The sequence below is a fragment of the Panthera uncia genome (genome assembly GCF_023721935.1).
Source record: "Panthera uncia isolate 11264 chromosome D3 unlocalized genomic scaffold, Puncia_PCG_1.0 HiC_scaffold_8, whole genome shotgun sequence".
NCBI classification, from domain to species: Eukaryota; Metazoa; Chordata; class Mammalia; order Carnivora; family Felidae; genus Panthera; species Panthera uncia.
The window spans coordinates 83649161-83675165 of record NW_026057586.1 but is presented as its reverse complement, the minus strand read 5'-3'; the positions used below and the strand labels follow the sequence as shown (position 1 = coordinate 83675165).

The 26005-nt window shown below is 51.7% G+C and overlaps 1 protein-coding gene and 1 long non-coding RNA gene across 8 annotated transcripts in view; one reads left to right on the top strand and one right to left on the bottom strand.

Annotated features, from left to right (window-relative positions):
* Positions 1 to 26005, top strand: part of KDM2B (lysine demethylase 2B) — a 153136-nt gene that overhangs the window by 123929 nt on the left and 3202 nt on the right. For all 7 annotated transcript variants that reach the window (XR_007455243.1, XM_049619356.1, XM_049619358.1 and 4 more), the window contains 10 exons: positions 9705 to 9929; positions 15330 to 15473; positions 16910 to 16996; positions 17169 to 17429; positions 17634 to 17747; positions 18423 to 18461; positions 18573 to 19252; positions 19959 to 20122; positions 20209 to 20370; positions 21045 to 21263. Coding sequence is in view for 6 of the 7 variants with exons in the window: in XM_049619356.1 (XP_049475313.1) it covers positions 9705 to 9929; positions 15330 to 15473; positions 16910 to 16996; positions 17169 to 17429; positions 17634 to 17747; positions 18423 to 18461; positions 18573 to 19252; positions 19959 to 20122; positions 20209 to 20370; positions 21045 to 21263 (2095 nt within the window). In the remaining variant the exon portion in view is untranslated. The remainder of the gene's footprint in view (positions 1 to 9704; positions 9930 to 15329; positions 15474 to 16909; positions 16997 to 17168; positions 17430 to 17633; positions 17748 to 18422; positions 18462 to 18572; positions 19253 to 19958; positions 20123 to 20208; positions 20371 to 21044; positions 21264 to 26005) is intronic.
* Positions 20015 to 24286, bottom strand: LOC125914204 (uncharacterized). Its single transcript, XR_007455246.1, has 2 exons — positions 22658 to 24286; positions 20015 to 22448 (listed from the first exon to the last, which is right to left on the bottom strand). It is a non-coding gene; the product is annotated as an uncharacterized LOC125914204 (long non-coding RNA).

The following is a 26005-nucleotide window of genomic DNA, read 5'->3' as shown; positions in this document are numbered from 1 at the left end:
CGGGCGGGCCCTGCCGGGCGCGGGCCACGGCCCGCGGGCAAGTTGCGGGCGCCGGCGCTGGCGGCCAGGGCGCGCCTCGCCCTCCCCTCGAGCCCTCGCCCGCGGCCCACGCGCGTGCCGGCCGCCCTGGGCGCACCCGGACCTGCGGCCGCCTGCGCCTCCCTCGTTTCTGTTTGCAAAGTTGCACCGGGACCCTCGGCCTCTAGGCTGGAGGACGCCGGGGCCCGTGGGCCCGACGGCCGGAGCTTTTGTCTGGGCGCCGCGCGCCCGCCGCCCGCCGCCCGCCGCCCGCCGCCCGCCGTGGGCAGACGGAGACAGGAAGGGGTGCGAGCCGCGGGCCGGCGCGGGGAATCCGGAACCCGGCGAGTGCGCTCCGCCACGGCGGGGCGGAGGAAGCCGTGACCCCAGATGGCAGTATTTGGCCTGGGTTGGATTTAGAAGGGAAAGCAACCTCTCTTGGGACGAGGGGGGAGAAATCTGTGTATAAAACAAAGCCCTGGGTGTGTTTACGGCGTGAATTTGCTCCGGGAACATTCGTGTTTAGGAAGCGGGGGAAGAAAGTTGAGGTTTTACGGAGTGCAGTCTGCACACTATTTGAAACAGGACACAGGCTAGGTGGACTTGTGCGAGGAATTAAGCATGGGGTGGGTTAAGTTATCATGTGGGCATGGGACCAGGTGAATAAGATGCTTATTTATAATCCTGGGTGCATTTCCTCAGTCGAATAAAGATGTTTTGGAATGTTCAGGCCGAGATGTAGGAACGTCTTTCTCGTCCGTTGGGGGCGATTGAGGAAGCGCTGTATATGCTGCGCTTAAATTGTATCAGACACATCATTAAGTGGTTTTATCCAACAGATGAAGTTAAATCTTATTGTTTAGTTGCATTTTACTGTTCTCTGAGTTTTGCTGGGATATTTTTCAGGCACATGCACCTTATGAGGCGTTCCTGAATCTCGCCGGTCTTAGGCATTGGGTTAACCCAGAGCCAACCCAAGTGGTTTTTGTCTTGGAACTTTTATCAAGTCAGCAGCACAGTGTGTGAATGGTTCTCAGTTCTTGCTTCTTGGTTCACACCAAATCTTGGTTTGAAAGATTTTCAGTTCAGTTTGGGTCTGCTTAATTCCTGCCAGCAGGTTACTCTTTCTGCATCTGCTTATTCACAAGAAGACACTGGTAGCCAGCCTGGACTGTGCTTTGGTGTTTCTGGATTGAGGTTCCTGTTACTTGCTTTTGTTTTGGTTTTTTAATTTGGCCACACCCTGTGGCCTATGGTAGATGCAATCTTTGTCAAGGTATGAAACAAGATTTCATGTGTCTCTGGGCTAATAACCACGGTTTTCAGGTCTGCCACTCCTGAGAGAGCCTTCCTTCAGGAGAGGACCTGTGCTCCCGGTAGCCAGACTGCTTTCCCCCTCCTGAGGATAGTCAGCCCTGTGTGGCCCTTCTGGAGCTGTCAGCAACAGAAGTTCTTGAGCTTCACTTTAAGGCGGTCTGTTTCACTCAGGTGTATTGAGCTGACCCCTAAGCCAGGTCAGTGGGCAGCAGGTTTTTCCCATATTCCCGGCAGAGAAGAAGATTGTCAGTGAAGGACCCCACGCCTGCGGAAGCTCCAGGCTGTAACTCCCTGCTGTTGGCCTCCTCTAGCCCTTCCTCACTAGGTTTTTCAGCCTTTCTCAGCCTCAGGATTTCTTGGGCCTGAGAACAGTGGCTTCCTCTACGGATCTCGAAAGCATTTGCATCTTTCCACCGGAGAGTGAGTCTCTGGGCTCTAGATCCCACTCTTCTGTAAAGTGTCCTCCAGGGAGGAGTGGGCACGCAGGTACACTCAGAAAGAGACCGGCGGAGGCCCTGTCGGGAATTGCTCTTGCCCAGTTACCCCCAGCAGCTGCACCTGGCCCCTCTCACACCCACCCCGCATCAGAATTTTGCCTGTTCCACTTTAAAAGTCCGTGCCCATCTCTAGTGCCCACCTGAGGCTGGTGTCCGGTCCTGGGCGGCATCAGGCTTCCTTAGGTGTGTCTGCCCTGTGGCTTCCCCCAGCAGCCTGGGTTTTCCCCCCTGCTCCCAGTGCGGGGTGGGGGCGAGGTGGTGATGGTGGGCAGGAGGAGACCCCTTGCCTGCGTGCTCACTCTTGGCTGGGCCTTCTCCCCTGGACTTGATTTGCTTCTCCAGTGCAGAATGTGTCAGAAAATTCTTTAGCTGTGTTCAGTTTGAGGAGATGCCCCCCAAAAAAGGGCTGTTAATGAGAATACGTGTTCCATCTTTTTTTTTAAACCCCTGAAGTGAAAATAGCTTTGTTCCTTTTCTTAAACTAAAAGTGATTGTTGTTTTAAAAAAGTAAAAATAATAGAAAATTATGAAGAGGAAAATCTCTCAGAAGTTTATGCAGCCATAACTACTGTATTACTCATTGTAGCTTCTCATGAAATTTTAAGACAGGGGTCCCTGAACCTTCCTGAGATAATATCAAAGGTTTGTGACTTTGTGTGCATTTTTCTGGGAAAAGGTCCTTAGCCTTCCTCAGATTCTCCAGAGGTCCTCGCATCCCCTGGGTTTCCGGTAGCTCTCGTGTTTTTATTCTCTTGCTCCTTACCCTCAGTATATAAACAAACCAAAGCCCTCCCCGGAGTCTACAGGTGTGTGTTAAGGGGCCCCACACTGCTGCTAACATCCAGCTTTTTCTGGGATGTCCATTATGCATGAAGATTTGGGAACAGACATATGTTGAGGTGAATCTATGTTATGCAGTAAAGTACAGCATTAGCATGACAGATGTGGGGGGGGCCATCACTACCCCTCGTGGGGCTGAGTGTCAGTGTGCTGCTGTTGGGGGTAGCTTGCTGGGAAATATACAACGGTCTTCACTGTAAAACCACACAGCCACATTTCACTGTTTTTCTCACTGACTCCTCTGGACAGTCGTCCCTTCTTGAAACTCTTCCCTGGCTCAGGGATGACCCAACCGCCTGCTGCTTTGCCTGCCTTTCCGGCCGTTCCTCCGCGGGCTGGTCTTTCTCACTGGCCCTTGAATGTCCGTAGTCTTGGAGGTAGTGTCCAGGACCCTTTTTTCACTCCGCCCGTCTTCCCTGGGCAGCCTCGTGGACTTAACTAGTTTAACAGTATGTGATGCTGACTCCCAGCTGTGGATCCACTCTGGTCACTCCCGCTGCCGGCCAGCTTCCTTGAATGTCCTGTGGCTCCTCAGGTTCTGTGTGTCCACGGTGGAGTCACTGATCTTTCCTTCCTCTCCTAGGCCCCTTGTTCTCCTGTTGCTCAAGCTATAAACCTCAGAGCTTTCCAGGTCTCTTCCTGCTTGTATGCCCCATGTTCAGGCAGCCTCCGGGGGCTTCTAAAACCAGGTCTGCTTCTAAAACATGTCCTGAATCATCCCCTCCCTGTCAACACTTCTGTGGCTTCTGCTCATGCCTTCATCATCTTCAGCCTGGACTGCTGTCGTCGTACCCTTCTCAACTCCTCTCCCCGCCTGTCATCTTGCTCACTGTCCAGAAAGTCACTCCTCACACTTGTGCATGTTGCTCCTGAGCGTAAAGTCCTTTCACTGCTCTTACAGGGGACACCGTATTTCTGTGTCCTATGAGGCCCTACAAGATTGGGCTTCTGACATCTCAAGTAGTTGTGTCAGGCTATTGAACATGTCATGTCACTTCACGTCTCTATCTTATTACTCTTCTTTCTGCCTAGAATATCTGCTCCCTACCCCCACCCCTACCCTCGGCCTGAAGATGCGGCTTGTTCTCCCTTAAGACCCACCTTAGTCGCCACCTCCTCTGTCTGTGACCCTTTTCCCAATATCCCTTCCCAGTGAGATGAGGCATTTCTTCTGGGTCAGCATGCCGGGGGCCATGCTTTAGAGTCACTGCTGAGGCTCCCATCTCAGCTTCTCATTCATTGGCAGTATGACATTAGGTAGATGACTTAACTCTGCTGTGCCTCGGTTTCCTCACTTTTTTTTCTTTCAGTTTCCTCCTGAATGGAGATCATAATTCCTGTCTCATAGGTTACTGATGTGAATATTGAAAGGAATGATTACTTCAGACAGCGTTACTTGTAATATCGTTATCATCACCATCACATTGCATTGCATTTACGTGGTGGTTTGTTTTTCTCACCCTAGACTCTAATGCCTTTGAGAGTATGGGATGTATCTTACTCATCTCTGTATTCCCAGCACCTACCATTGAATCTGGTACAGAATTCTCAGCCAGAAAACACTTGAGTAGGCAGGTGGGTGAACCTGTGACTCATTAATGAATGAGTCTCCAGTGCAGATTACATACTCTTGTTGGCTAGTAATGTTAAGCATCTTTCCATGTGCTTGTTCCCCATTTGTATGTATGTTTTTGAAAATATACCTATTTAAATCCTTTGTCCACTTTTTAATTTTTTTAATTTTTTTTTAATGTTTATCTTTGTTTTTGAGACAGAGAGAGACAGAGCATGAGTGGGGGAGAGGCAGAGAGAGAGGGAGACACAGAATCTGAAGCAGGCTCCAAGTTCTGAGCTGTCAGCACAGAGCCCGATGTGGGGCTGGAACTTGTCAACTGCAAGATTGTGACCTGAGCTGAAGTCAGACGCTCAACCAACTGAGCCACCCAGGCGCCCCTAAATCCTTTGTCCATTTTAAAATTGGGATGTTTGTCTTTTTATTGTTGAGTCATTAGAGTTCTTTATATATTTTAGATACTAGTCCCTTACCAAATGTATTATTTGCAATATGTTCTCCCACTCTCGGGGCTTTTTCACCTGATTGTGCCCCTTTTGAGCACAAAAATTTTCAGTTTTGAAGTTTAGTCCATCTCTTTTCTTTTGTTGCCTCTGCTTTTGGTGTCCTATCCAAGAAATCATTGCCTAATCCAGGGTCATGAAGGCTTACCCTTTTGTTTTCTTCTAAGAGTTTTATAGTTTTAGCTCTTACATTTAGGTAAGAGGTAATTTGAGGTAATATTTTACAAATAGTGTGAGGTAGGGGATCAACTTCATTGTTTTTGCATGTCCCTGCATCATGTGTTGAAAAGACTATTCTCTTCCCCGACTAAATCATCTTGACACACTTGCCGAAAATCACTTGGTCTCAAAATTCATTTTGTCGTAAATATTGTGAGGGTTTATTTCTGGATTCTCAATTCCGTTGATCAATATGTCTGTCCTTATGCCAGCATCACATAGTCTTGTTTACTGGAGCTTTGTAGTAAGTATTGAAATCAAGAAGTATTTATCCTCCAACTTTGCTCTTCATTTTCAAGATTGTTTTGGCCTTTCCAGGTCCCTGGCATTTCCACATGAATTTTAAGGTCAGCTTGTCGATTTCTGCAAAAAAAAGAAAAAAAAACAAAACAGCTGGGACTTTCACAGGGATTGCATAGAATTTATAGATCACTTTGGGGAGTATTGCCATCATGACAATATTAAGTCTCTCAATCCATGAACATGGGATGTCTTTTCATTAATTTAGGTTAATCCAAGTAATTTTAATCCCAGTATTTTAGACATGAGGGATTGAAGAGGTTCTGCCCAAGAATATTCAGGAGAAGAGGATCTGATGGATAGGATGCACTGTTAATATTTGTGGAATGAATGAACAAGTGAATGAAAGAACTGCCAAAATACTATTGCTGTTGAGGAAAATGCTTAGGAGTAACTGATGGAGAAGAGGTGTCAGAATACTATGTTTTGTGTGGGGGACAGTTATGGACTCTAGATGTCCTTAACAGGTGGAGCTGGGCTGGTAAAATCAACAAGTGGCCTTGGGGTTGAGGAGGCCAGTTTGTAAGGTGAAAGTCAGTGGATACCATCACTCCATTTTGCTGAGAATAGTTCATGCTGAAATTAACAAAGATGCATCTGGGTTACTTGAACAAATAGAGGCAAAGTTAGGATAGAGTGGAATTTAGAATTGGTTTTGAACTTTTAAGTGTTTTTAAATTCAGTTTTGAGAGAGACAGGGTGCAAGGCGGGGGAGGGGCAGAGAGTGAGGGAGACACAGAATCTGAAGCAGGTTCCAGTCTGTGAGCTGTCAGCAGAGCCAGACATGGGGCTTGAACTCACAAACCACAAGTTCACGACCTGAGTCAAAGTCGGACATTTAACTGACTGAGCCACCCAGGCACCCTGAGTTTTGAACCTTTAGGTATCACGCAGAAGAGATTAGGACAGAAGTTTCATGCCAGAATGACAGGGCTTTGATTTGTTTACCTTCCTTAATAGAGACCCTCCACTGTCTTTTTCACCTGTTGATTTTCTGGGTGGTCTTTCTTAGGTGCCTGCATTTCAAGTGTTGCTCAGCTGACTCCTGACAAGCCAGCTGGTGTCCACTGCCCGCAAAAACTGGCCATGAGGCTGTAGGTGGCAGCAGCTTTTCTAGCTTGACTTGGCAGCTGGCTAGAGAGGGCCTGAGTCAAGGTCTTCAGAAACAGAGCCTCCTCACACCTCTTCTTCCAGGACATCGTCTCTCGTTTGCCCTGTCATTTTCCGGGATGTCTCAGCTGCCATTGGGATCCTGAAGAATTTGGGTTTTTTTAATGGGTTGGAAAAGTGCCTCTCTGGAGAGGAATGTACTTTGGAAAGCACTGGAAGGTAGACTTGTTTCACAGTCACTTATGAGCTCTGTGACCCCGGCTGGATTGGCCTAACTTTTGACTTCAGAGGGACACTGTCCCCATGGCCAGTAAGGACAGAGGTGCCCAGCAGCTATTTATACCTGACGCTCCTGAGTGGAAGAAGAGAACCGTGTTTGGACCCCAGGAATGTTTTCAGTCCTTCACCAAAGCAGCTACTCCTTAGAATCTCCTGCTGTGGGAGTCAGAGTTTGAGCCCTTCCCCTCTGGTTTGTCCTTGGAGGTTGGACTGTGTGCACTGCCCTCACATCTGTACCTGACTCGAGGCTCGGCACTGTCTGCCTCATTGCCAGGGTTTGAGGACTGAGTCACTTAGAGGACATGTGCTCTTTATAGGGGTAGAATCTTACTCGCATTGGCTGTGACGGCAGGGAGAAACCTTCCTGGTTTCCACTTCTCTGGCAGTGAATGTGCTTCTGTGTACTTTCTTTTGGCACCTGTCCTACTATGGGCGTGAAGGCACTAACCAGGGGCCTCTTGCAAGGGTGTGTGCTCACCTCCAATGGACTCCGCCCTGCTGTGCCTGCCCGTGTGCTGTAATTCGTAGTGCTCAGAGCACAGTCTGGGTGTGTGCTCATCCTCTACTGGCTCTGTCACCTTGGGCAAGCCACTTATCCTCCCTCTCCAGTCCCCTCATCTGAGGAATGGCATCTCTCATAGGGTCATTATTGGAAAAATAAGGTAATATCATATGCAAAAAGATGATCACAGTAGCAAGCATTCGGCAAATATCCACCATCACTGCCGTCACCGTCCTTGTCATCAGCTGCTTCTGCCTGGCACACTTGCTGCTCTCTGGTCAGCTGCTTAGTGTTCAGGTCCGTGGCTCCTCATGTACCATTCTCATCTCCAAAGCCTCTGAAAACTCATCTTTTTTTTTTTTTTTTTTTTTTTTTCCCTTTACTACTCATCTGGCAGCAATACCTGACATGAATGTACATGTATGACGTGTGGGCCGATCTATCCCTCTTCTGGTGTTAGGGCTGCCAAGCTTCTCCTGTGTGTGACAAGGGGCACTCAAGACCTCATTGGGGTGCAGTGTAAGGACTGGTGGGAGGGGGCCGCGAGACCTTCGCTAGGGGAAGGCAGAGTAGCTTGTGTGGGAGCAGCCCCTTCCCCGAGGCAGCTGGTGGTGACAGGCCCATCTGTGGGTCTCCCTGGTGACAGGGCCGCTGTCCGGGCCACCTCACAGCTCAGGGTGGCCGTGACTGAGTGAGCGTGGAGTGGCTCTGTGGCAGCGGCAGGGTCAGGATGGGGTTGATGAGGACCAATGGGCCACCAGAGCCAGGTCTGGTGTCTCCCTTTCCCCTTTGGAGCTCAGGGCAAGCTGCGGGGGATAAAGATCAGAGGAGCAGCACTTCCAAGGTGAGCACCTCAGCTGTCAGACGGGTTTGCAGTTCCCTTGAATGTTGCAGGCTGCTAGGAAGATGAATTGGAGGGAAGGGTCCACTTAGGTGTCGGTACTGAAGTGGGGTGCGTGTGTGAGATCTTCATTCTGCGCAGGGACCACTGCACTGGAGAAAAGACGGATGAAAGGTGGACGGTGTTTCCTTCTGATGTGGCTGCTTCTAGATAGCCCCTGTGGTCTTGGGGGAAGGTGGTCCCTGGAAGGAGGACCCTTTGCACTGTTGTGATACATAGTAACCACACTTCTGGGCCCCCAGAACTGACTAGAGGAGCTAATTTTCTTAGGGATCCGGGTGTGGCAAGCGAGTGAAATTAAAAGGCTGGGACTGGACTGGAGATTAATTGACTGCAAAGGGCGTTAAGCATTTGAGGCCAATTCGATCAGATGGTTTGGGGTAAGGAGTGTCTCCCTGACAGATGAACCATTTTTCAGCAAACTCTCCTGCTACTTGGAAATGTGCTTCAGACAATGCAGGCTACGTCCTGGTCCCTCCCACTTTTAGTCCCAGGTGCACAGGGCCCCTCAGCAGACTCTGTCCTCCAGCGGTTGGCCCAGGAACTCCACCACGGATCCTGGTTTGTAAGAGGCTCTGAGACTGCTGGCTGGGGTATAAGGACCCCTGAACAGGACCTGTGGCTGGCTGGTTCACTCTTTCACATTTTTGCACTGCTTTCTGTTCATTTCCCTTCTGTTCTTCCTCTAAGTCACCGGGAAAGAAGCATTTGGAGCCCATTTAGAGAAGATCTTGAAGTCAGGGTTCCTTAGGGTTACTGTCTCATTCCACCTGGGTTTGTTTGGTTTATTGAGCACATCTGGTGTGCCAGGCCATCTTGTGAAAGGACAGTGGTGACAGGACTTTTGATAACCGCTTTCCTGAGTCTGCCTCATGGGGGAAGGCGCCCTGAACACAGGACAGGGAGGCTGCCAGAAGAAAGCAGTTGTAAACTGGGGCCTGCTGAAGAGTAGGCATTAGCCAAGCGGAGTGGGGAAGGGAGTCTGTGTTCCTGGCAGAGGGGACAGAGGCCTCCCGTGTGGCCGTGTACGGCCTCTCTCGGGAAGCACAAGTAGTGGGACCTGGCCTGAGGCGGGCAGGGGCCTCTGCCGAGGCGTGGGGGCCCAGAAGGGTCTTGAGCCAGGACATGCTCTCAGAAGCAGGGTGTCCTCTTTTTACTTTCTGGGGCTGCCATAATAAACTACCCAAAGCTGGGACACTTAACAGAAACTTACTCTCTCACAGTTCTGAAGGCCAGAAGTCTCAAATCAAGGTGTTAACAGGACCATGCTTGCTCTGAAGGCTCTAAGGGAGGATCCTGCCTTGTCTATTCCAACTTTTGGTGGAGCCTTTGGTGGCCACGGACTTCCTTGGCTTATAGACCCATTACTCCAGTCACATGGCCGTCTTCCTGTGTCTCCACATGTGTTCCCTCTGTGCCTGTGTCCAGACTTCCCCTTTCATAAGGATGCCAGTTGTACTGGATTAGGGCCCACCCTAATGACCTTATTTTAATTGGATCGCCTCTGTACAGGCCCTGTTTCTAAATAAGGTCGTAGCCTGAGGTCCTGGGGTTGGGACCTGAACACATCGGCCTCAGAGGCCCTGCGGTGGGGGTCCGGCCAGCCCTGCGGCCCATCTCACCGGCCCTGTGTGCTCTCCCGCAGAACCGGGCGGTAGGTCGGCCCAAGGGGAAGCTGGGCCCGGCCTCCGCCGTGAAGTTGGCCGCCAACCGGACGACGGCGGGAGCTCGCCGGCGCCGGACGCGATGCCGCAAGTGCGAGGCCTGCCTGCGGACCGAGTGCGGAGAGTGTCACTTCTGCAAGGACATGAAGAAGTTCGGGGGCCCCGGGCGGATGAAGCAGAGCTGTATCATGCGGCAGTGCATCGCGGTGAGTGCGGCGGCTGCGGCCACACCCCCAGAGCAGAGCAGAGGTGGTGGCCCTGGCCCTCCTCTGAATCCAGACCCCACCTTCCTGGCTTGTTCTTCTGCTTGTTGGTCTGCCTCTTTTCTCCCTTAAAAGAGAATGTTGCAGCTGCAGAAACCCCTAGGAGGGGCTCCCTTGTGGGAAGAAAGGGGGCTCTGACCAGTGCTGTTTCAGATTCCACATCGCAGGACTTGGGAGCAGACTTACCTTGCTGGGCCCCTTTTTCTTCACAGGCTGATGGCCTTAGAACTGCTTCCTTCCCTAGATGACCGAGTGCTTTGAAGTATCTGCCATTAAAGATGTCAGCCTGTCCTGTCTGTGACCCCATTGCCAACATTTATGGTCCAGTTCATGACGGTTCTGGGCCCTCCCTTCCTTCCTGTCCTGCCTTCAAAGTCAGAGGTCCAGGTGGAAGGTCAGTGCCCCGCCTGAGGGGACTGCCCCAGATAAAGACGGCTGATTTATGGTGCCCAGGAGCCGGGCTGCTGCAGAGCCTGGCCGGCCCCTCCACACTGCCTCACCCGCCCCAGCCTTGCTCCAGGACGGGCCAGTGGCACAGACCCTGGCAAAACATGGTCTGGGGGTTTGTCCCTGGATCCCTACAGCACACACCCCACCTTCTGCAGGGTGCTGCTCCCAGGTCCTCAGGGTCCTCCCTGTGGGAACGGTGATCTCTCTGCTCCCGTGGGAAAGCAGGCTCAGCAGGAGGGACAGGATTCCTGGGAGAGCTGCTCTGAAGGCCCAGCCTGGCATTGGGTGCACCTTTCTCTCCGGCTGCTGCTGCCCCTCTGAGCCCAGGGACTCCTTCCCCTTCTCCCTCCACACATACTGCCTGCGTTTTTGTTTTTGTTTTAGTTTAGTGTTTTGTTTTTATTTTTTGTTTTCTTTCTTATGGTCAAAAACACAGAACAGAATTTACCATCTTAACCATTTTTAAGTGTCCAGTGTAGTCATAATACCTACATACTCGTTGTGCAAGCTGATCTCTAGAACCTTTTCATCTTGCCAAATGGAAACCCTATATCCATCCAACAACTCCATTTCCCCTCCCCCAGCCCCTGGCAACCATCTTTCTACTGTCTAAGTGTGCCTGCTTTAGATCCCTCATATAAATGGTATTTCTCCTTCGGCGACTGGCTCATTTCACTGAACGTCATGTTCTCAAGGTTCATCTACGTAGTGGCATGGGTCAGGATCTTTCTTTTCTTTCTTTCTTTCTTTCTTTCTTTCTTTCTCTCTCTCTCTCTCTCTCTCTCTCTCTCTTCCCTTTCTTTTCTTTCTTTCATAAATTCTGTGCCCAATGTGAGGCTTGAACTCACAACCCCGAGATCAAGAGTTGCATGCTCTACCAACTGAGCCAGACAGGCACCCCACGATTTCCTTCTTTTTAAAGACTGAATAGTATTCCATCATTTGTATGTGCTGTGTTTTCTTTATCTGTTCCTCTGTTGATGGACATTTAAGTTGCTTTTGCATCTCTTGGCTCTTGGGCACCGTGGGGGTGTCCAGTACCTCTCTGAGATCCTGTTTTGAATTCCCTTGGGTATATACCTGGAAGTAGGATTGCTGGATCATACGGTAGCTCTATTTTTATTGGTTTCAGGGACCGCCATAGTGTTTTCCGCAGAGGCGGCTTCATCGTACATTCCCACCAATGGTGTGCAAGGGTTCCATTTTCTCCACATCCTCACCAGCACTTGTGATTTACTGTTGTTTTGATAAGCAGTTGCCTGGATGGAAGTGAGGTGGTACTTCGTGGTGGTTTTGATCCGCATTTCCCTGATGATTGGTGACGTTGAGCATCTTTTCATATTTTGTTGGCCGTAGCGTCTTTGGAGAAATGTTTAAGTCCTTTGGCCATTTTTAAATTGGATTGTCTGTGTTTTTGTTGTTGAATTGGAGCTCTTCATGTGCCCTAGATACTAACTCATCATCACATACATTCGTGGGTTGCCTTTTCACTCTGTTGGTTGTTTTTCCTTTTGCTGTGCAGTTTTTGTTGGGTTACTTGTGTTTTTAATCGTTACCTCTACCCGGGTCATTTCCGTGGATTTCAGGAATGTTGGGAGTCCCCTTGAAATTAAATACAGGTTTTTGCCTGTGTGCCTACCTCTAGGTACATTTTTCTGGAGTGAGGGTCCATGTGACCCATCGCATGCTGTCAGGATTTACCATTTTGAGAATAGTGTCCCCTAAACACAGCATGTTGGCAGTGATCCAGCACTGTCTCTTCAGCCCTCCCTCGTCCCTGCCCTGTGTCCCAGGGCCAGTTATGGGACCTGTCTCTGATGTTACCTATGCTTTGCAGCCATGGTGCCTGCCACTGTGAGTGTTGGTTGAAGGAAACCTCAATTTTGTGTGTGGCTCTCCAACCTGATGTGGCTTTCGGAACTAATAGCAAGTGTCGTCTTGGCCTGACCATTAGGGTCCTCTTTACTCTTCTTCCAACTTTTCCACGTTGCCGGGGCTCTTCGTGCCATGGTTTACCCGCCTCTGACACATGCAGGCCCCCTCTCCTCCCTTTCCAGGCTCTTCTTTCTTGATGTGCTGCTGTCTCTCTCCTCCCTGTGAGGCTCCGTGCCTTCGCACCGTCCAGCACCATCTCCCTGCTGGCTCGGGCCTGGGTTCCCCTCGTCAGTCTCTGCGGTAGCTTTGCCAGTGGTTCTGCCTGCCAGTTTCAGACTCAGTCCCCTACCCTCGCCCATCCCATCACAGACCGTCTTCTGGCCGCCAGGTGCTCCTCGCCCGGCACCCCAGCTTTGGGCTCTCCGCACTCCCCTGTCCCCGGTGGCCTGGCCTGCTCCCAGTGGCTGAGCGCGTCTGGCTCTTGCTTCTCTGTCCCCTTTCGCTTGGGTTGCTGGTCCCTTTTCCTTTTCCTGCTCCTCACTTCTCTGCGCCTGCAGGAGCCCACATTCTCTGTCCTGGGAGTCCTCCGGAAATCAGCCTCTCGCTGCCCCCATAGCACTTGCACATGACTTTGCCATGTCTTCCTAGGATTTCAGCATGTTCTGTCTTCATCCTCCCAAACAGCTCAGGGGAGCAGCTGCCTTCCTCATCACTGTTCCCCTTTTGGTTGCTTGCTTCAGGCTTCAGCAGATGTTTATTAAGTATTTGTTGAACAAATGATGGCTCTTTTGCCTTCAGTGTTCTATTTATTTGAACTCAAATGTTTGTGCCATTTTATAGACTTTTCACTTAGTAGTGGAGCCTATATCGCCTTTTTGAAGCTCTGTTAATTCAGTGTGATAAAAATTGACTGTGTGCTTCGTCTGGATCCCAGGTACAGGGAGGGTGGGTGTGTAAAGGGGGGAGAGTGTAAGTGGCTCAACTCTGCCTGCAAAGGGTTTATGGTTTAGCACATCAGTTCTCAAACGTTGTGGTTTTGGGAATTCTGTACCCTCTTAAAAATTATGAACCCCCCCCCCCCCACCGCAAAAGCTTTATTTATGTGGGTTATTTATTATTATTCAAAATTAAAATGGAGAAGTTTTAAAAATACTTGGAATTCATTTAAAAAGAACAAACTTGGGGCACCTGGCTGGCTCAGTTGGAAGAGTGTGCTACTCTCGATCCCATGGTCATGAGTTTGAGCCCCATGTTGAGTGTAGAGATTACTTAAATAAATAAAACTTTAAATAAAACATAAAAAGAACAAACCCACTACATGTTAACATAAATGACATTTTTATGAGAACTAGCTACGTTTTCCAAAACAAAAGTGATTAATAGGAAGGATGGCGTTGTTTTATGTTTGTGTAAATCTTTTCTTTTATGTTTGGTTCATTAGACAAGATTTGCATTTTCATATATATGTCTGTCTTCATTCTGTTGCAATACATTGTTTTGGAGCAACTATGTGAGGAAAATGTGGCCTGGTGCAGATCCCTAGTTGGAAAGGGGAGGAGTATTTTAGCAGTCTTCCCAGTAGGGGTGGAAATCTCTGGTACTCCACCAGAACAGCAACAGGTGGCAGTTTCTTAAAGGTTAGTTGCATTGTGGAATCTGAAACTGTATCAATGAACTTGTCATGCTGTTACATTAAAATTCATTAGTCTTTCCTTGGCCCCCCCCCCCCCCCCCCGAAAAGCTCATTTGCTCATGCATGATGTTACAACATCACACGTGGGGTCATTTGGAAAAACTGGCTCACTGAGTTATACAGACTTTCCAAATAGGGGCAAACAGTGTTATACTATGTAAAAAAAAAAACCAAAAAACCAACAAAAACCCCACACATTTGTTGACACACCGCCAGTCTCCTCTGAAGAGTCTTTTAAGTGTGATTAGGAAGCTGCCCAGTTCATGGTGGCTAGTGTAGGTTTTCCAGAATTCTAATTTTTGTTTTTAAAGTTTGAATTTTATCATTTACAACGGATGCTGTAAGTTTGTTTTTCTGGACGTGACCGGCTCATTTCATCTTTGAGAAACTTGCCAATACTTTTTTTTTTTTTTTTTTTTTTTTTTTTAAATTCAGTTGCTCTGTCAAGTAGAATGATGTTCTATGCAGAAAATGACCAAGTCAGGTCACAACTTAGTCACGAGTGCTTTTCCTTTAGATAACCATCGTCCTTTGGTATGCAGCAGGGGCACCTGATGCACACTTCCTATTTTGTCGTACAGAATATTAAAAGGTTATGTTTTCAGGGGTCAAAGATTTCATAAAATTAGTAATTTTTTACTGCTTCATCAAAGACCTTCTTCAGTGAAGCCGGTGGTCTTTGTAATAAGTGTGTGGCAGGGACAAACTCAGTACTGCCCTGACGAGGACCGGCAATGTCCCTTACCAGTGCAAATGTCAGCATAGTTGAAAAAGGCAGATAGCATCTTAGTGTTACCTTGAAGATAGTTTTGACCCTGCGGACCTCCCTGTAAAGGTTGTGGGGACCCTGGAGTCCTTGGACTTGCTTTGATGGCCGCCGGTGGTGCACAGCCTCAGTCCCCCACAGGCTCGGGCTCAGTTCACACCCCACCTCCTCCTTTGGGTCTTGACTCGCATGGGACGCCGTCCCTGACCTCCACGTTCCGAATGAGCCCCTTCCACCCCTCACCTGGCCCTCCTTGCTGTATGTTTCTCCGTGTCCCTTGTCACAGCATATCCTGTTGGTTTTCATTTGTCTGCCCCCCTCCATGAAAATGTAAGCTCAGGATGGCAGAGATTTTTATTTGCCTTGTCCAGTGCCGTTCCCAGCCTTTAGTATCTGGCACAAAGAGGTAGTAGCCTGATGAGTATTTGAACGAACGAACGAATCAATGAATGAATGACAGGCAGTGGCTGAGCCAGTTCTCTGCTGCCTCCTGGCCTTGGACCTGCTCCCCACGGTTCTGGCCCCTGCTGACTTCGCTGTGCTCTCTCCGGCTCTTCAGCCAGTGCTGCCCCACACCGCCGTGTGCCTGGTGTGTGGCGAGGCAGGGAAAGAAGACACAGTGGAAGAGGAAGAAGGAAAGTTTAACCTCATGCTAATGGAGTGCTCTATCTGCAACGAAATCATCCACCCTGGATGCCTTAAGGTGAGCGGTCCCGGGGGGGTCTGGCTGTGCTGCTCGGCACCCCCATTGAGCACCTCTGGTGGTGCTGATGCTGGGGGACAGTGAGCTTCCTTCCCCAGAGGACCTCTGAGTCTGGGGGGGTTCTGAGTGTCAGATAACAAGCCGAGGGCAAGAAGGGTCTGCAGTAGCTCAGACCTCCTACCTGTGGCTTCGAGGGAATGAACACATACCCCCCACCTCCCACCCCCCACCTCCCACCCCCCAATAAGACAAAGCCAGAGAGAGTTCCCAGAGTCTTGCACTGAGACCAGAGGGAGAGACTGGGTGGTTGTGCTGCTCACTGGAATCCTGGCTCAGGGCTTCTGGGAGAACGAAGCCTGGGCCTGGGAGGGCGGACCCTGTGACGACAGGTGGTTGCATCAGTGTCCCTTTGTGCCGAGAACCTGCTCCCTTGGTGTGCCCAGGGCAGGGCTGCCTTCTTGTGGGGACCACTGTGCTGTGCCTGCCTGTCTTAGGCAACAGGTTTTACCTCTGCAAGGAGGAGACTGCTCTGGGCTTGTCCCCAGAGAATGTCGTCAGCCCTCTCAGCCCAGGTGTCAGCCTCAGTGTATCTGTGTGTGTGTGTGTGTGTGTGTGTGTGTGTGTGTGTGTGTGTGTGTTAATGTTTGTTTATTTTCAGAAAGAGAGAATGTGAGCAAGGGGGGAGGGGAGAGAGAGAGGGAGAATCCCAAGCAAGCTTCCCGCTCCGCACAGAGCTGGCCGTGGGGCTCAATCTCACAACCAGGAGATCATGACCTGAGCCGAAATTAAAAGTTGGACGCTTAACTGAGCCGCTTAGGTGCCCCTATGTGTGTGTTTTAGAAAGATTGAGGTGGGCTTGCCCCGAATACTACCTCAGCTCTGAAATGTCTCTTTTCTTCGGTGGCAGTAGTGGGGGCTTGTTGCAAGGCTCATCCTCCTGCACACACCTCACGGTCTGAAGGGGGCACTGTGATTGTTCCCTGGCTTTGGAAGTCAGACTTGATGTTTTAGTTGCCTGGTTACTTCTGTCTCCCAGATCAGAAGCTCCTCAAGGGCAGGGACAGCACCTCTGTGTTGCTCACGCCTAGCACCCAGTGCTACTAAATGACTGAACAGGCCCTGGGCCCATTGCTTTCCCTAGGTTATCTTACTGAATTGTTGCAGAACAGTGGTGAGACAGGTACATTCCATTCCATGATGGAGGGCACTGGCCCACAGAGATGGAGTGATTTGCCCGGGATCACTGAGCTAGTAAGAGGCAAAGTTAGGATTTGACCCCTGGCCTGGATCCAGAGCCACCTGTCTTAACCACCTTTGTTTTGTCTTGGTCAAGGATGGGATAGAAGTGACATCTGGGAGGGGGCTGTTGGTGTTCCTGGCAGGTGTGGCATCTTCTGCCCCCTCCCTGCTTGCTGACTGGCGTGTGCCCTTCGCAGATTAAGGAGTCAGAGGGCGTGGTCAACGATGAGCTTCCAAACTGCTGGGAGTGTCCAAAGTGTAACCACGCCGGCAAGACCGGGAAAGTGAGTGCCGGGCTCCAAGTCCCAGGGGTCAGCCCGGGAGGGGCAGACCTTGGCCTTGTCAGATGCCGCCTGTCGGTGCGCTGTGGGCCAGCGGGGTGCCGCGGGTTCCTGGAGGGGGGCAAGTCCAAAGATATACAGTTTGTTTGTTCCTTCCCTCTTTTTGGCCTACAAGCAAAAGCGTGGCCCTGGCTTTAAGTATGCCTCCAACCTGCCCGGCTCCCTGCTCAAGGAGCAGAAGATGAACCGGGACAACAAGGAAGGGCAGGAGCCTGCCAAGCGGAGGAGTGAGTGCGAGGAGGCGCCTCGGCGCAGGTCAGATGAGCACCCCAAGAAGGTGCCCCCGGATGGCATCCTGCGCCGAAAGTCAGACGACGTACACCTGAGGAGGAAGCGGAAATACGAGAAGCCCCAAGAGCTGAGTGGACGCAAGCGAGTACGGAGCGGGAGGAGCGGGCAGCGAGGGGTGGCCTGGCCGGTCCCGGGTGCAGGGCGCACAGGCGGGGGCGGGGACGGGCAGCGGGGAGAACTCGGGATCCTGGCCTCTGGCTGCCCTGAGCAGGTCACATAAGTCCCGAGAGCCCGGCCCAAAAGAAAGGAGGGGAAAACCAGCGAGTCACTCCTCTTCCCACCCCTTTAGGCCTCGACGCTTCAAACGTCCCCCGGTTCCTCCTCTCACCTCTCGCCGAGGCCCCCTCTAGGCAGCAGCCTCAACCCCTGGTGGAGATCCAGTCTCACTTACTTCCAGCAGCAGGTGCTCCCACGTCGCCCCGCCCTCCTGAGGCCCTGGGGGCTTGCGAGCCCCGGGCCCCCCCCCCCCCCCCCCCCCCCCCCCCCCCCCCCGCCCCTGCGGTCTTCCAGCCCATTGCCGCAGCCGCTCCGAGGCATCTGTGCGCCGCAGCTTCCCCGGGCCCCAGTCCCGGATCACTGGCTGGTGGTTCTGGCGTGGGGCCTGAGAAGCTGAAGCTGCCGCGGGGAAGCCCTGTGGATCTGGAAACCTCGGAGGATCCTGGCAGCCCCGCTTCGCCCAGCGGCTCTTCCCGCTTCGGCCACGAGGTGGCGCCTGGTTGTCGTTTCCCAGCTCCAGCCATTAAGGCTCCGCTGGGAACCCTGCAGGCCCCGCCTCCAGGACCGGCTCCCAGAGCCAAGTCCAACCTCGGTGGGCGAGTGCACACCTCAGGGTCTGGCCGAGGGTGGGAGGTCAGTTGGGTGGGAACAGTTGGACCACACTTCTCCCCTTCCAACGTCTAAAAGCAGCAGGCAGGGCCCACCGTGTTTCAGCCTCAGTGGAGGAGATGGGATTTGTGGGAAAGGTGGCCCTCCAGCCCCTACTCCAGAGACTGTGGACTTGTGGTGGGGCAGAGTGTAGAGGGGACCGAATCCCACGAACCCTGGGAGCAAGCTCTGCATGCTTTCTTTCCTGTGACAGCTAAAACCTGGCAAAGAAGATAAGCTTTTCAGGAAAAAGGTACCGTCTCCCCCCCACGCCTGCTCCTGGGTCATTGGGTCCCTGTGGGAGGGTGGGGAGGCAGCCCCGAGCTGAGGGGCTGAGCTGCCCTCGCTCCCCCTCCTCCCTCAGCGGCGGTCCTGGAAGAACGCCGAGGACCGGATGGCCCTTGCCAACAAGCCTCTCCGGCGCTTCAAGCAGGAGCCAGAGGATGACCTGCCCGAGGCGCCCCCCACCGCCCGGGAAAGCGACCACTCCCGTTCGAGCTCCCCTACCGCCGGGCCCAGCACCGAGGGGGCAGAGGGCCCCGAGGAGAAGAAGAAGGTGAAGATGCGCCGGAAAAGGCGGCTTCCCACCAAGGAGCTGAGCAAGGAGCTGAGCAAGGAGCTGAACCAAGAGATCCAGAAGACCGAGAACAGCCTGGCCAACGAGAACCACCAGCCCATCAAGTCAGAGCCCGAGAGCGAGAGCGAGGAGCCCAAGCGGCCCCTGGGCCTCTGCGAGCGCCCCCACCGTTTCAGCAAGGGGCTCACCGGCCCCCCCCGGGAGTTGCGGCACCAGCTGGGGCCCGGCCTGCGGAGCCCACCCCGTGTCATCTCCCGGCCCCCTCCCTCCGTGTCCCCGCCCAAGTGCATCCAGATGGAGCGACATGTGATCCGGCCGCCCCCCATCAGCCCCCCGCCTGACTCACTGCCCCTGGACGATGGGGCGGCCCACGTCATGCACAGGGAGGTGTGGATGGCCGTCTTCAGCTACCTCAGCCACCAAGACTTGTGTGTCTGCATGCGGGTCTGCAGGACCTGGAACCGCTGGTGAGGGGCTGAGCTTGGACGGGGAGGCGGCCAGGGACCGGCGCCGTGTTGGGCTCCAGGCTAAGGCTTAGACTAGACCAGGAATGGCACATGCGTGGTATGTGTCTCCACAAGTCACTCATGGTCGTCTTTCCTTCCTTCTAAGCTCAGTCCAGCTTAATTATTCTTCTCAAAGAGTTCCAGGTGGCTATAGCAATCTGGTCACGCTGGTCTTGTCAGAAGAGGTGAACCCTATTTGATTGCTTGATTCGGCCCTTGGAAGATGAACTGGGGACCAGGTGGAGTCCTTGTCCTTAAGGAGGTAGTCCAGGTTAAAAGCAAGTGTTCCAGTTACTGATCTTAATTTCAGCTTCAATGTTTCCTAGCTCTCTGGCCTTTGCCAGGTGACTTACCTTTATCTGTAAAAGGGCACGATACGGCGTCTGCCTGGAGCGTTCTTGTGAGAAGTGGTGTGTAGGGGGTGTGGTAGAGGCCCCAGTAAATACTTAACGAAGAGCAGGTACTGGCACCTTCCATGGGGGCCTGGGGCCATCAGAGGAAAGGTGCCCAGGTGTGGGCAGGACAGGAGTGAAACGGAGAAGGATCCAGAGGGCGGAGTTAAGGAGCTCCCCCTCCTCCGAACGTGGCAGTGGGGTGAGCCGCCACGGCAGTGCAGGGGGCCGGCTTCAAGTCTGATGACACCCCCTCTGCTGGACCTGGCCCCCAGGTGCTGCGATAAGCGGTTATGGACCCGCATCGATCTGAACCACTGCAAGTCCATCACGCCCCTGATGCTGAGTGGCATCATCCGGCGGCAGCCTGTCTCCCTGGACCTCAGCTGGACCAATATCTCCAAGAAACAGCTGAGCTGGCTCATCAACCGGTTGCCTGGTGAGCACTGGGCCAGGGACCCTGGAGGTGCAGTGGTGGGGGCTGGGGTGCATCGCCTGACCTGCCAGCCCTCCCCTGTCCCCCAGGGCTCCGAGACTTGGTGCTGTCGGGCTGCTCGTGGATCGCCGTCTCAGCTCTCTGTAGCTCCAGCTGTCCTTTGCTCCGGACCCTGGATGTCCAGTGGGTGGAAGGACTAAAGGATGCCCAGATGCGGGATCTCCTGTCCCCGCCCACAGATAACAGGCCAGGTGAGTGGCCGGGCCCAAGGGGGTCGAGGCGGAGGCAGTCTGACCAGGCTCTGCCGTCGGATCTGGTTTTCACTACAGGCCCCACCGGGTGCATGGGTTCTCAAGCCTTCTCTGGTCCCAGCCCTTTCTGGAGGATGCTGTTATGTTCTCACTCAGCTTCAGGCAGGGAAGGGACCACTGAGAGCAGAGGCTTCTTTGCGCACCCAGGACTTCACTGTGGGGGCTTTGCATGCGTCTGACTACTTCTCTGTTAATTTGTCCTTCGTTGGCTTCAAGCTTCCGTGGGCACGGGGGTCAGTGTAGTTGGAGATGAGCTCACAAGATGGAACCTTCTGGCTTGGGTTGTGAGGGTCATTGCTCCCTGCCTGTAGCTCAAATGAGGAAACCCTGGTGGTCAGAGATGCTGTGCAGTCTCTGCTCTAGTTGGCTGAGGACTGCTGGGTAGAATGTGGGCTGTTTCTAGACGTTCTGATTTTTCAGGAATCCAGAAGTGGGAGAGTTGATGTGGAACCCTTATATTTTTAAACGTGGGAACCAGTTTGGGGAAACACTCAATGGCTAAGTGAAACTGAAGTGTGACGTGTGGCCAGTAGGCCCTCTAGAGTGTTAGGTCATTGTGACCCCATCTCCCCGGTCAGGTTGACATGCTGCCTCTCTCCTTCCTGCCCCCTCAGGTCAGATGGACAATCGGAGCAAGCTCCGGAACATTGTGGAGCTGCGTCTAGCAGGCCTGGACATCACAGATGCCTCCCTGCGGCTCATCATACGCCACATGCCCCTGCTGTCCAAGCTCCACCTCAGCTACTGTAACCACGTTACTGACCAGTCCATCAACCTGCTCACCGCTGTGGGCACCACCACCCGAGACTCCTTAACCGAAATCAACCTATCAGGTCAGTCAGAGGCACCCAGCAGGCTCTGCCTGGGACCCTGGGGGACAGGCTGGGAATTCCACCTTTGTGGGGAAATCCGCTGTGTGCCTGCTGTTACAGGGTCACAGGGTCAGGGCTGGGACATACCTGAAAACAAGGCAGACAGCCTGGGCTGGTGGAGAAACCGTGAACACAGGAGTTATCACTGGATTGGTAATAACTGCTGCCAAAAGATTAGCGCTGGTGGCAGCGAGAGCACGCGCCAGTGGTTCCTGACCCACGATACGGGCCGGAGGAACTGCTCCCCGGTGGCGCATACAAGCCGGCTCCCGCAGCGGGGAGAGAGCAGGGGAGCCGCGGGCTGTGAGGCCAGGCAGGCTTTGATCCCTGAGGTAGCTCAGCGTCTGCTGGGGTTGTCCTCGCTTATGTGACCCTGCTAGCAAGGGGCCCGTCGGAGAGAAGGAAGCCGTACGGCTGGTGTCGCTGCGGTCCTGTGTCTGCAGAGTCCGCGCTCCCTCTACTCGCCCGTGGGGCCGGAGTCGGGTTTTCAGGCCCTGGGGGTGACTGACAGTAATGGGTCGGGCTGTGGACGTAAGATTTACACACACCCTCAAAAAGTGCTTTTTTCTCCAGAAATTAGCACCTTCACCTCACGCTTAGTAGCTCAACAGCTTCCTGTCAGCTGTGCCACGTTTGAGGGGGAATGGGGAAGTTGGTGGTACGAGAGAATTCTGTACCGAGGAAGCCATCCCTGCTCCTCCTCGGGGAGTCGCGGCAAGGGCCGTCCCGCCCCCGTGTTGGCAGAGAGGAGAGAGCCAGGCGGGGCTGACCATCCCGACTCCAGGCTCCACTCAAGGTCTTACACGGATGCCGGGGCTGTCCTGCGGACGAGGGCCTGGGGGCGCCTTGGTGTTACAGCCACTCTGTTTACTGTCGGTTACCCTGCGTGTGGAGCGGAGATTCCCCTGCAGTGCCGTCGTGTGCAAACGCGCTTCTGTGTTTTTCCACGAAGCTCACCCCTTGGCCTCGGTACACGGAGGTGTCTCGAGTTCCTGTTCAGAGCCATGCCGGGCGGGAAGGCAGACCTTGAGACCCAGTCTCTTTTAGGTTCATTGCTTTTTAAAAAGTTTTCCTTTGCCATCAGGATAACTAGTTAACGGTAAAAAGTCTGGCACAACAAAGAGGACAGTTGACCTGTTTCAGGACCTATGAACGTGAAGCATATGGTCTAGAGACAAAGTCAAGTCACAGTTGTCTAGCTTTCATTATTAGGCTGCATGTTCCTCTAGATTACTTATTTGGGTGCTCACCCCCCCCCCCCCCGCCAGACAACCACCTTAAATTCTTTCTCCCGGTGTCTGTCTCTGTACTTGCACACCTTGATTTTTTTTTCCATTCAGGCATTCTGTACTTACTGGCTTGCTGTGTAGAACACAGGATTGCTGCTCTTACATCGTCTCTCCCCTTATCTTTCCGATTCGTGGTTAAGTCTCTTTCTGTGGCCGCATAAGTATTGTCCACTGTTGAACTAAATAGTGCATTATGAGTACATTTCCCTTGTATAAATTTTCTTTTTCCTAGAGTTAATTGCCTCTTTTTTTGTTTGCTTAGTCTCTAAGCAGACCCTACAACAGACCTGAATACCGTTCTTCCCTCACACACAAACTCCTCTCTGTGGCCCCAACCAGTTGTGGGTTTTTTGGTTTTTGTTTTTTAATGTCTATTTTTGAGACAGCGTGCGGGCAGGGGAGGGGTAGGGAGAGAAAGGTAGAGGACCCAAAGCAGGCTCTGTGCTGACTCGTGGGGCTCGAACTCAGGAACCTCGAGATCATGACCGGAGCCAAAGTCACTTAACTGGCTGAGCTCCCCAGACACCCCGGGCCCTGACCAGTGTTTGGCGGGACCCCTTTCTCCTGGACTCCCTTCCTGTCTGTTTTCTCCTCCTAGACTTCTACCTGCTGCCCAGCTGCCAGCCTAGAAATTTTCTTGGTCTCTGTCTTGTGTAGGGTCCCTATTTTCCTTGACCCCATGTTTCTTCTTGTCTCTCTGATTTCGCGGAGGACATCTAGACTTGGTACGTCCGAAAATGGTTTTATTATCCCTCACGTTGAACTGATAGCTGGATCTGGCAACTGTGATGTTTCAGAAAGTGGGCGCTTCCTTCTCTGCATTCAGAGTCCAAATCCAAAACCATTTGATTCTTCTTCCTTCAGTGAATATTTTCTCTAATCGGAAGTTTGTTAGTTTGTTTCTAGTTTTCTGTAATTGTTGAGTCTTGCTTTGAATCTGTTTTCATCCACCACACTCATGAGCCCTTTCGATTTTTCAACCTAGAAACAAATGTCCTTCAGTTCTAGGAAACTTCATTGAATTATTTCTCAATTTCCTTTTCTTCTGTTTTCCACCTGTAGGTCTTCTCATTTTTCTGAGAGTTTCTACTTTATCACACAATTCATATACCGAGTTTTTTACTGTTGTTTATGTAGGTCAAACACAGTGAAAACATGGGCAGTTTCATATGGTTCAACTGATAATTTTAATAAGTTTTTTTAACGTGTATTTTTTAGAGACAGCACACAAGCAGCAGAGGCAGAGCAGGTGGGGCAGAGAGGGAGACACAGAATCCAAAGCAGGTTCCAGGCTCCGAGCTGTCAGCACAGAGCCTTATGCAGGGCTCGAACTCAAGAACTGCGAGATCATGACCTGAGCTGAAGTCAGATACTTAACTGACTGAGCCACCCCTCAACTGATATTTTTTAATATTACAGCTGTATCTTACTCTCTGAACTCCGCGCCCCCCCCCCACCCCACCATCCTACTTATCCTCTCCCCTTTCTGTTATCTGAGCTTTTTTTTTTTTAAGACTTTATTTTTAAGTACTCTCTACACCCAACACGGGGGTCAAACTCACAACCCCCACCGACTAGGCCAGCCGGGTGCTCCCCTTCTCTGAACCTCGGTAGAGTAGCCTGAGGATATTGACAGCTTTATTTTCTTCTCCAGGCTTACATGGTTTCCTTCAAACATAGTCAGTGGCCCTCATAACACGGGGTTGTCCACACTAAGGTGATCGGAGGCCGGCGACACACGTTGGAGCAGTCAGTCATGGTGTGGTCAGTATAGGTGGTTTCTTTGGGGAGACCAAGACGTGAGATCTTGGAGATGTTTCTCTTGAGCTGGTCAGGGTTGCCAAAAGGGTTCTCTTTGACCTCCCAACTGGAGGGTACAAGCCAGACTGCCCAGTGTGCTGGGGCCTGGCAGGGGAAGGAAGCCGGGGATGTCAACAGCAGGTAAGTTTCCCCCCTAGACCCAGATTTTGAATGGGTGCCCCAGCCTGGTGCTCAGACCAGAGACTTTCTCTCTCTTATGTCAACATCTAGGGAGGGAATCAAACAGCCACCGATCTAGCCCCTTCATTAGCTCCACTTGCAGTGTGCCTGTTTTTTGTTTGTTTGTTTGCTTTACATTTTATTTATTTTTGAGAGACAGAGACAGAGCATGAGCTGGGGGGAGGGGCAGAGAGAGAGGGAGGCACAGAATGGGAAGCAGGCTCCAGGCTCCGAGCCGTCAGCCCAGAGCCCGACGCGGGGCCAGAGCCCGACGCGGGGCTCGAACCCACGGACCGCGAGATTTGACCTGAGCTGAAGTCAGCCGCCCAGCCGACTGAGCCACCCAGGTGCCCCTCAAGTGTACCTGTTCTTTCTCCTACCTGAACCTTTGGGGGTGTTTTACAGAATGAATCTGCTTCTCTGCTTTCCCTTCAGCCTATTTAGGTTAAGCTTTCTCAAATCTATGTTATCTCTTCTCCAACTTACAGAATTAACGAAAAAAAATTATGGTAAAATACATAAAATTTACTGTTTAAGCATACAGTTCACTAGCATAGAAGTTCATTTACATTGTGTGCAAACTGCCCCCCCCACCCCTCTCCAGAAATTTCTCTTCGCCCCCTCAGAAACTCTATATCCACAAACTAACTCCCCATTCCTCTTTTCCCCAGCCCCTGACAATCTCCATGCCGTCTCTGTGAACTTGACTTTTTTAGGGACCTTATGTAAGTGGAATTATATAACAGTGTTTTTTTGTGTGTGAGTGGCTTGTTTTAATTAGCATAATGTCCTCAAGGTTCATCCGTGTTATATCAGGTGTCAGAATTTCCTGCCTTTTTAAAGTCGAATAGTATTCCATTGTATGTATAGACTCAGTTTTATTTATTTGTCCATCTGGACAGTTGGGTGGCTTCCACCTTTTGGCTGTTATGAATAATGCTGCTGGGAACATGGATGTACAAATATTTGTTCGAGTCCCTGCTTGCAGTCCTTTTTGGTGTATACCCAGACATGGCCTAGCAGAATCACATGGTAATTCTAGGTTTAATTTTTTGAGGAACCACCATATTGTTTTCTGTAGCAGCTGCACAATTTTACATTCCTAATGTAATAGGACACAAAGGTCCCATTTTTCTCCACATCTTTGCTAAACTTTATTTTTTATAGCCATTCTAGTGGTATGAAGTGATATCTCAATGTAGTTTTAAAATACCTTTTTTTTTTTAAAGTAATCTCTACACCCAACATTGGGCTCAAACTCACAACCCCAAGATCAACAGTCACATGCTCTACCAACTGAGCCAGCCAGGTGCCCCTCAACGTAGTTTTGTCTTGGGGAGTTAGCATTTTCCTCATGATTAGTGGTGTTGAGCATCTTTTTGTTGATGGTGTATCGTCTTTGGGAAATGTCTATTCATGTCCTTTTCCTGTTTT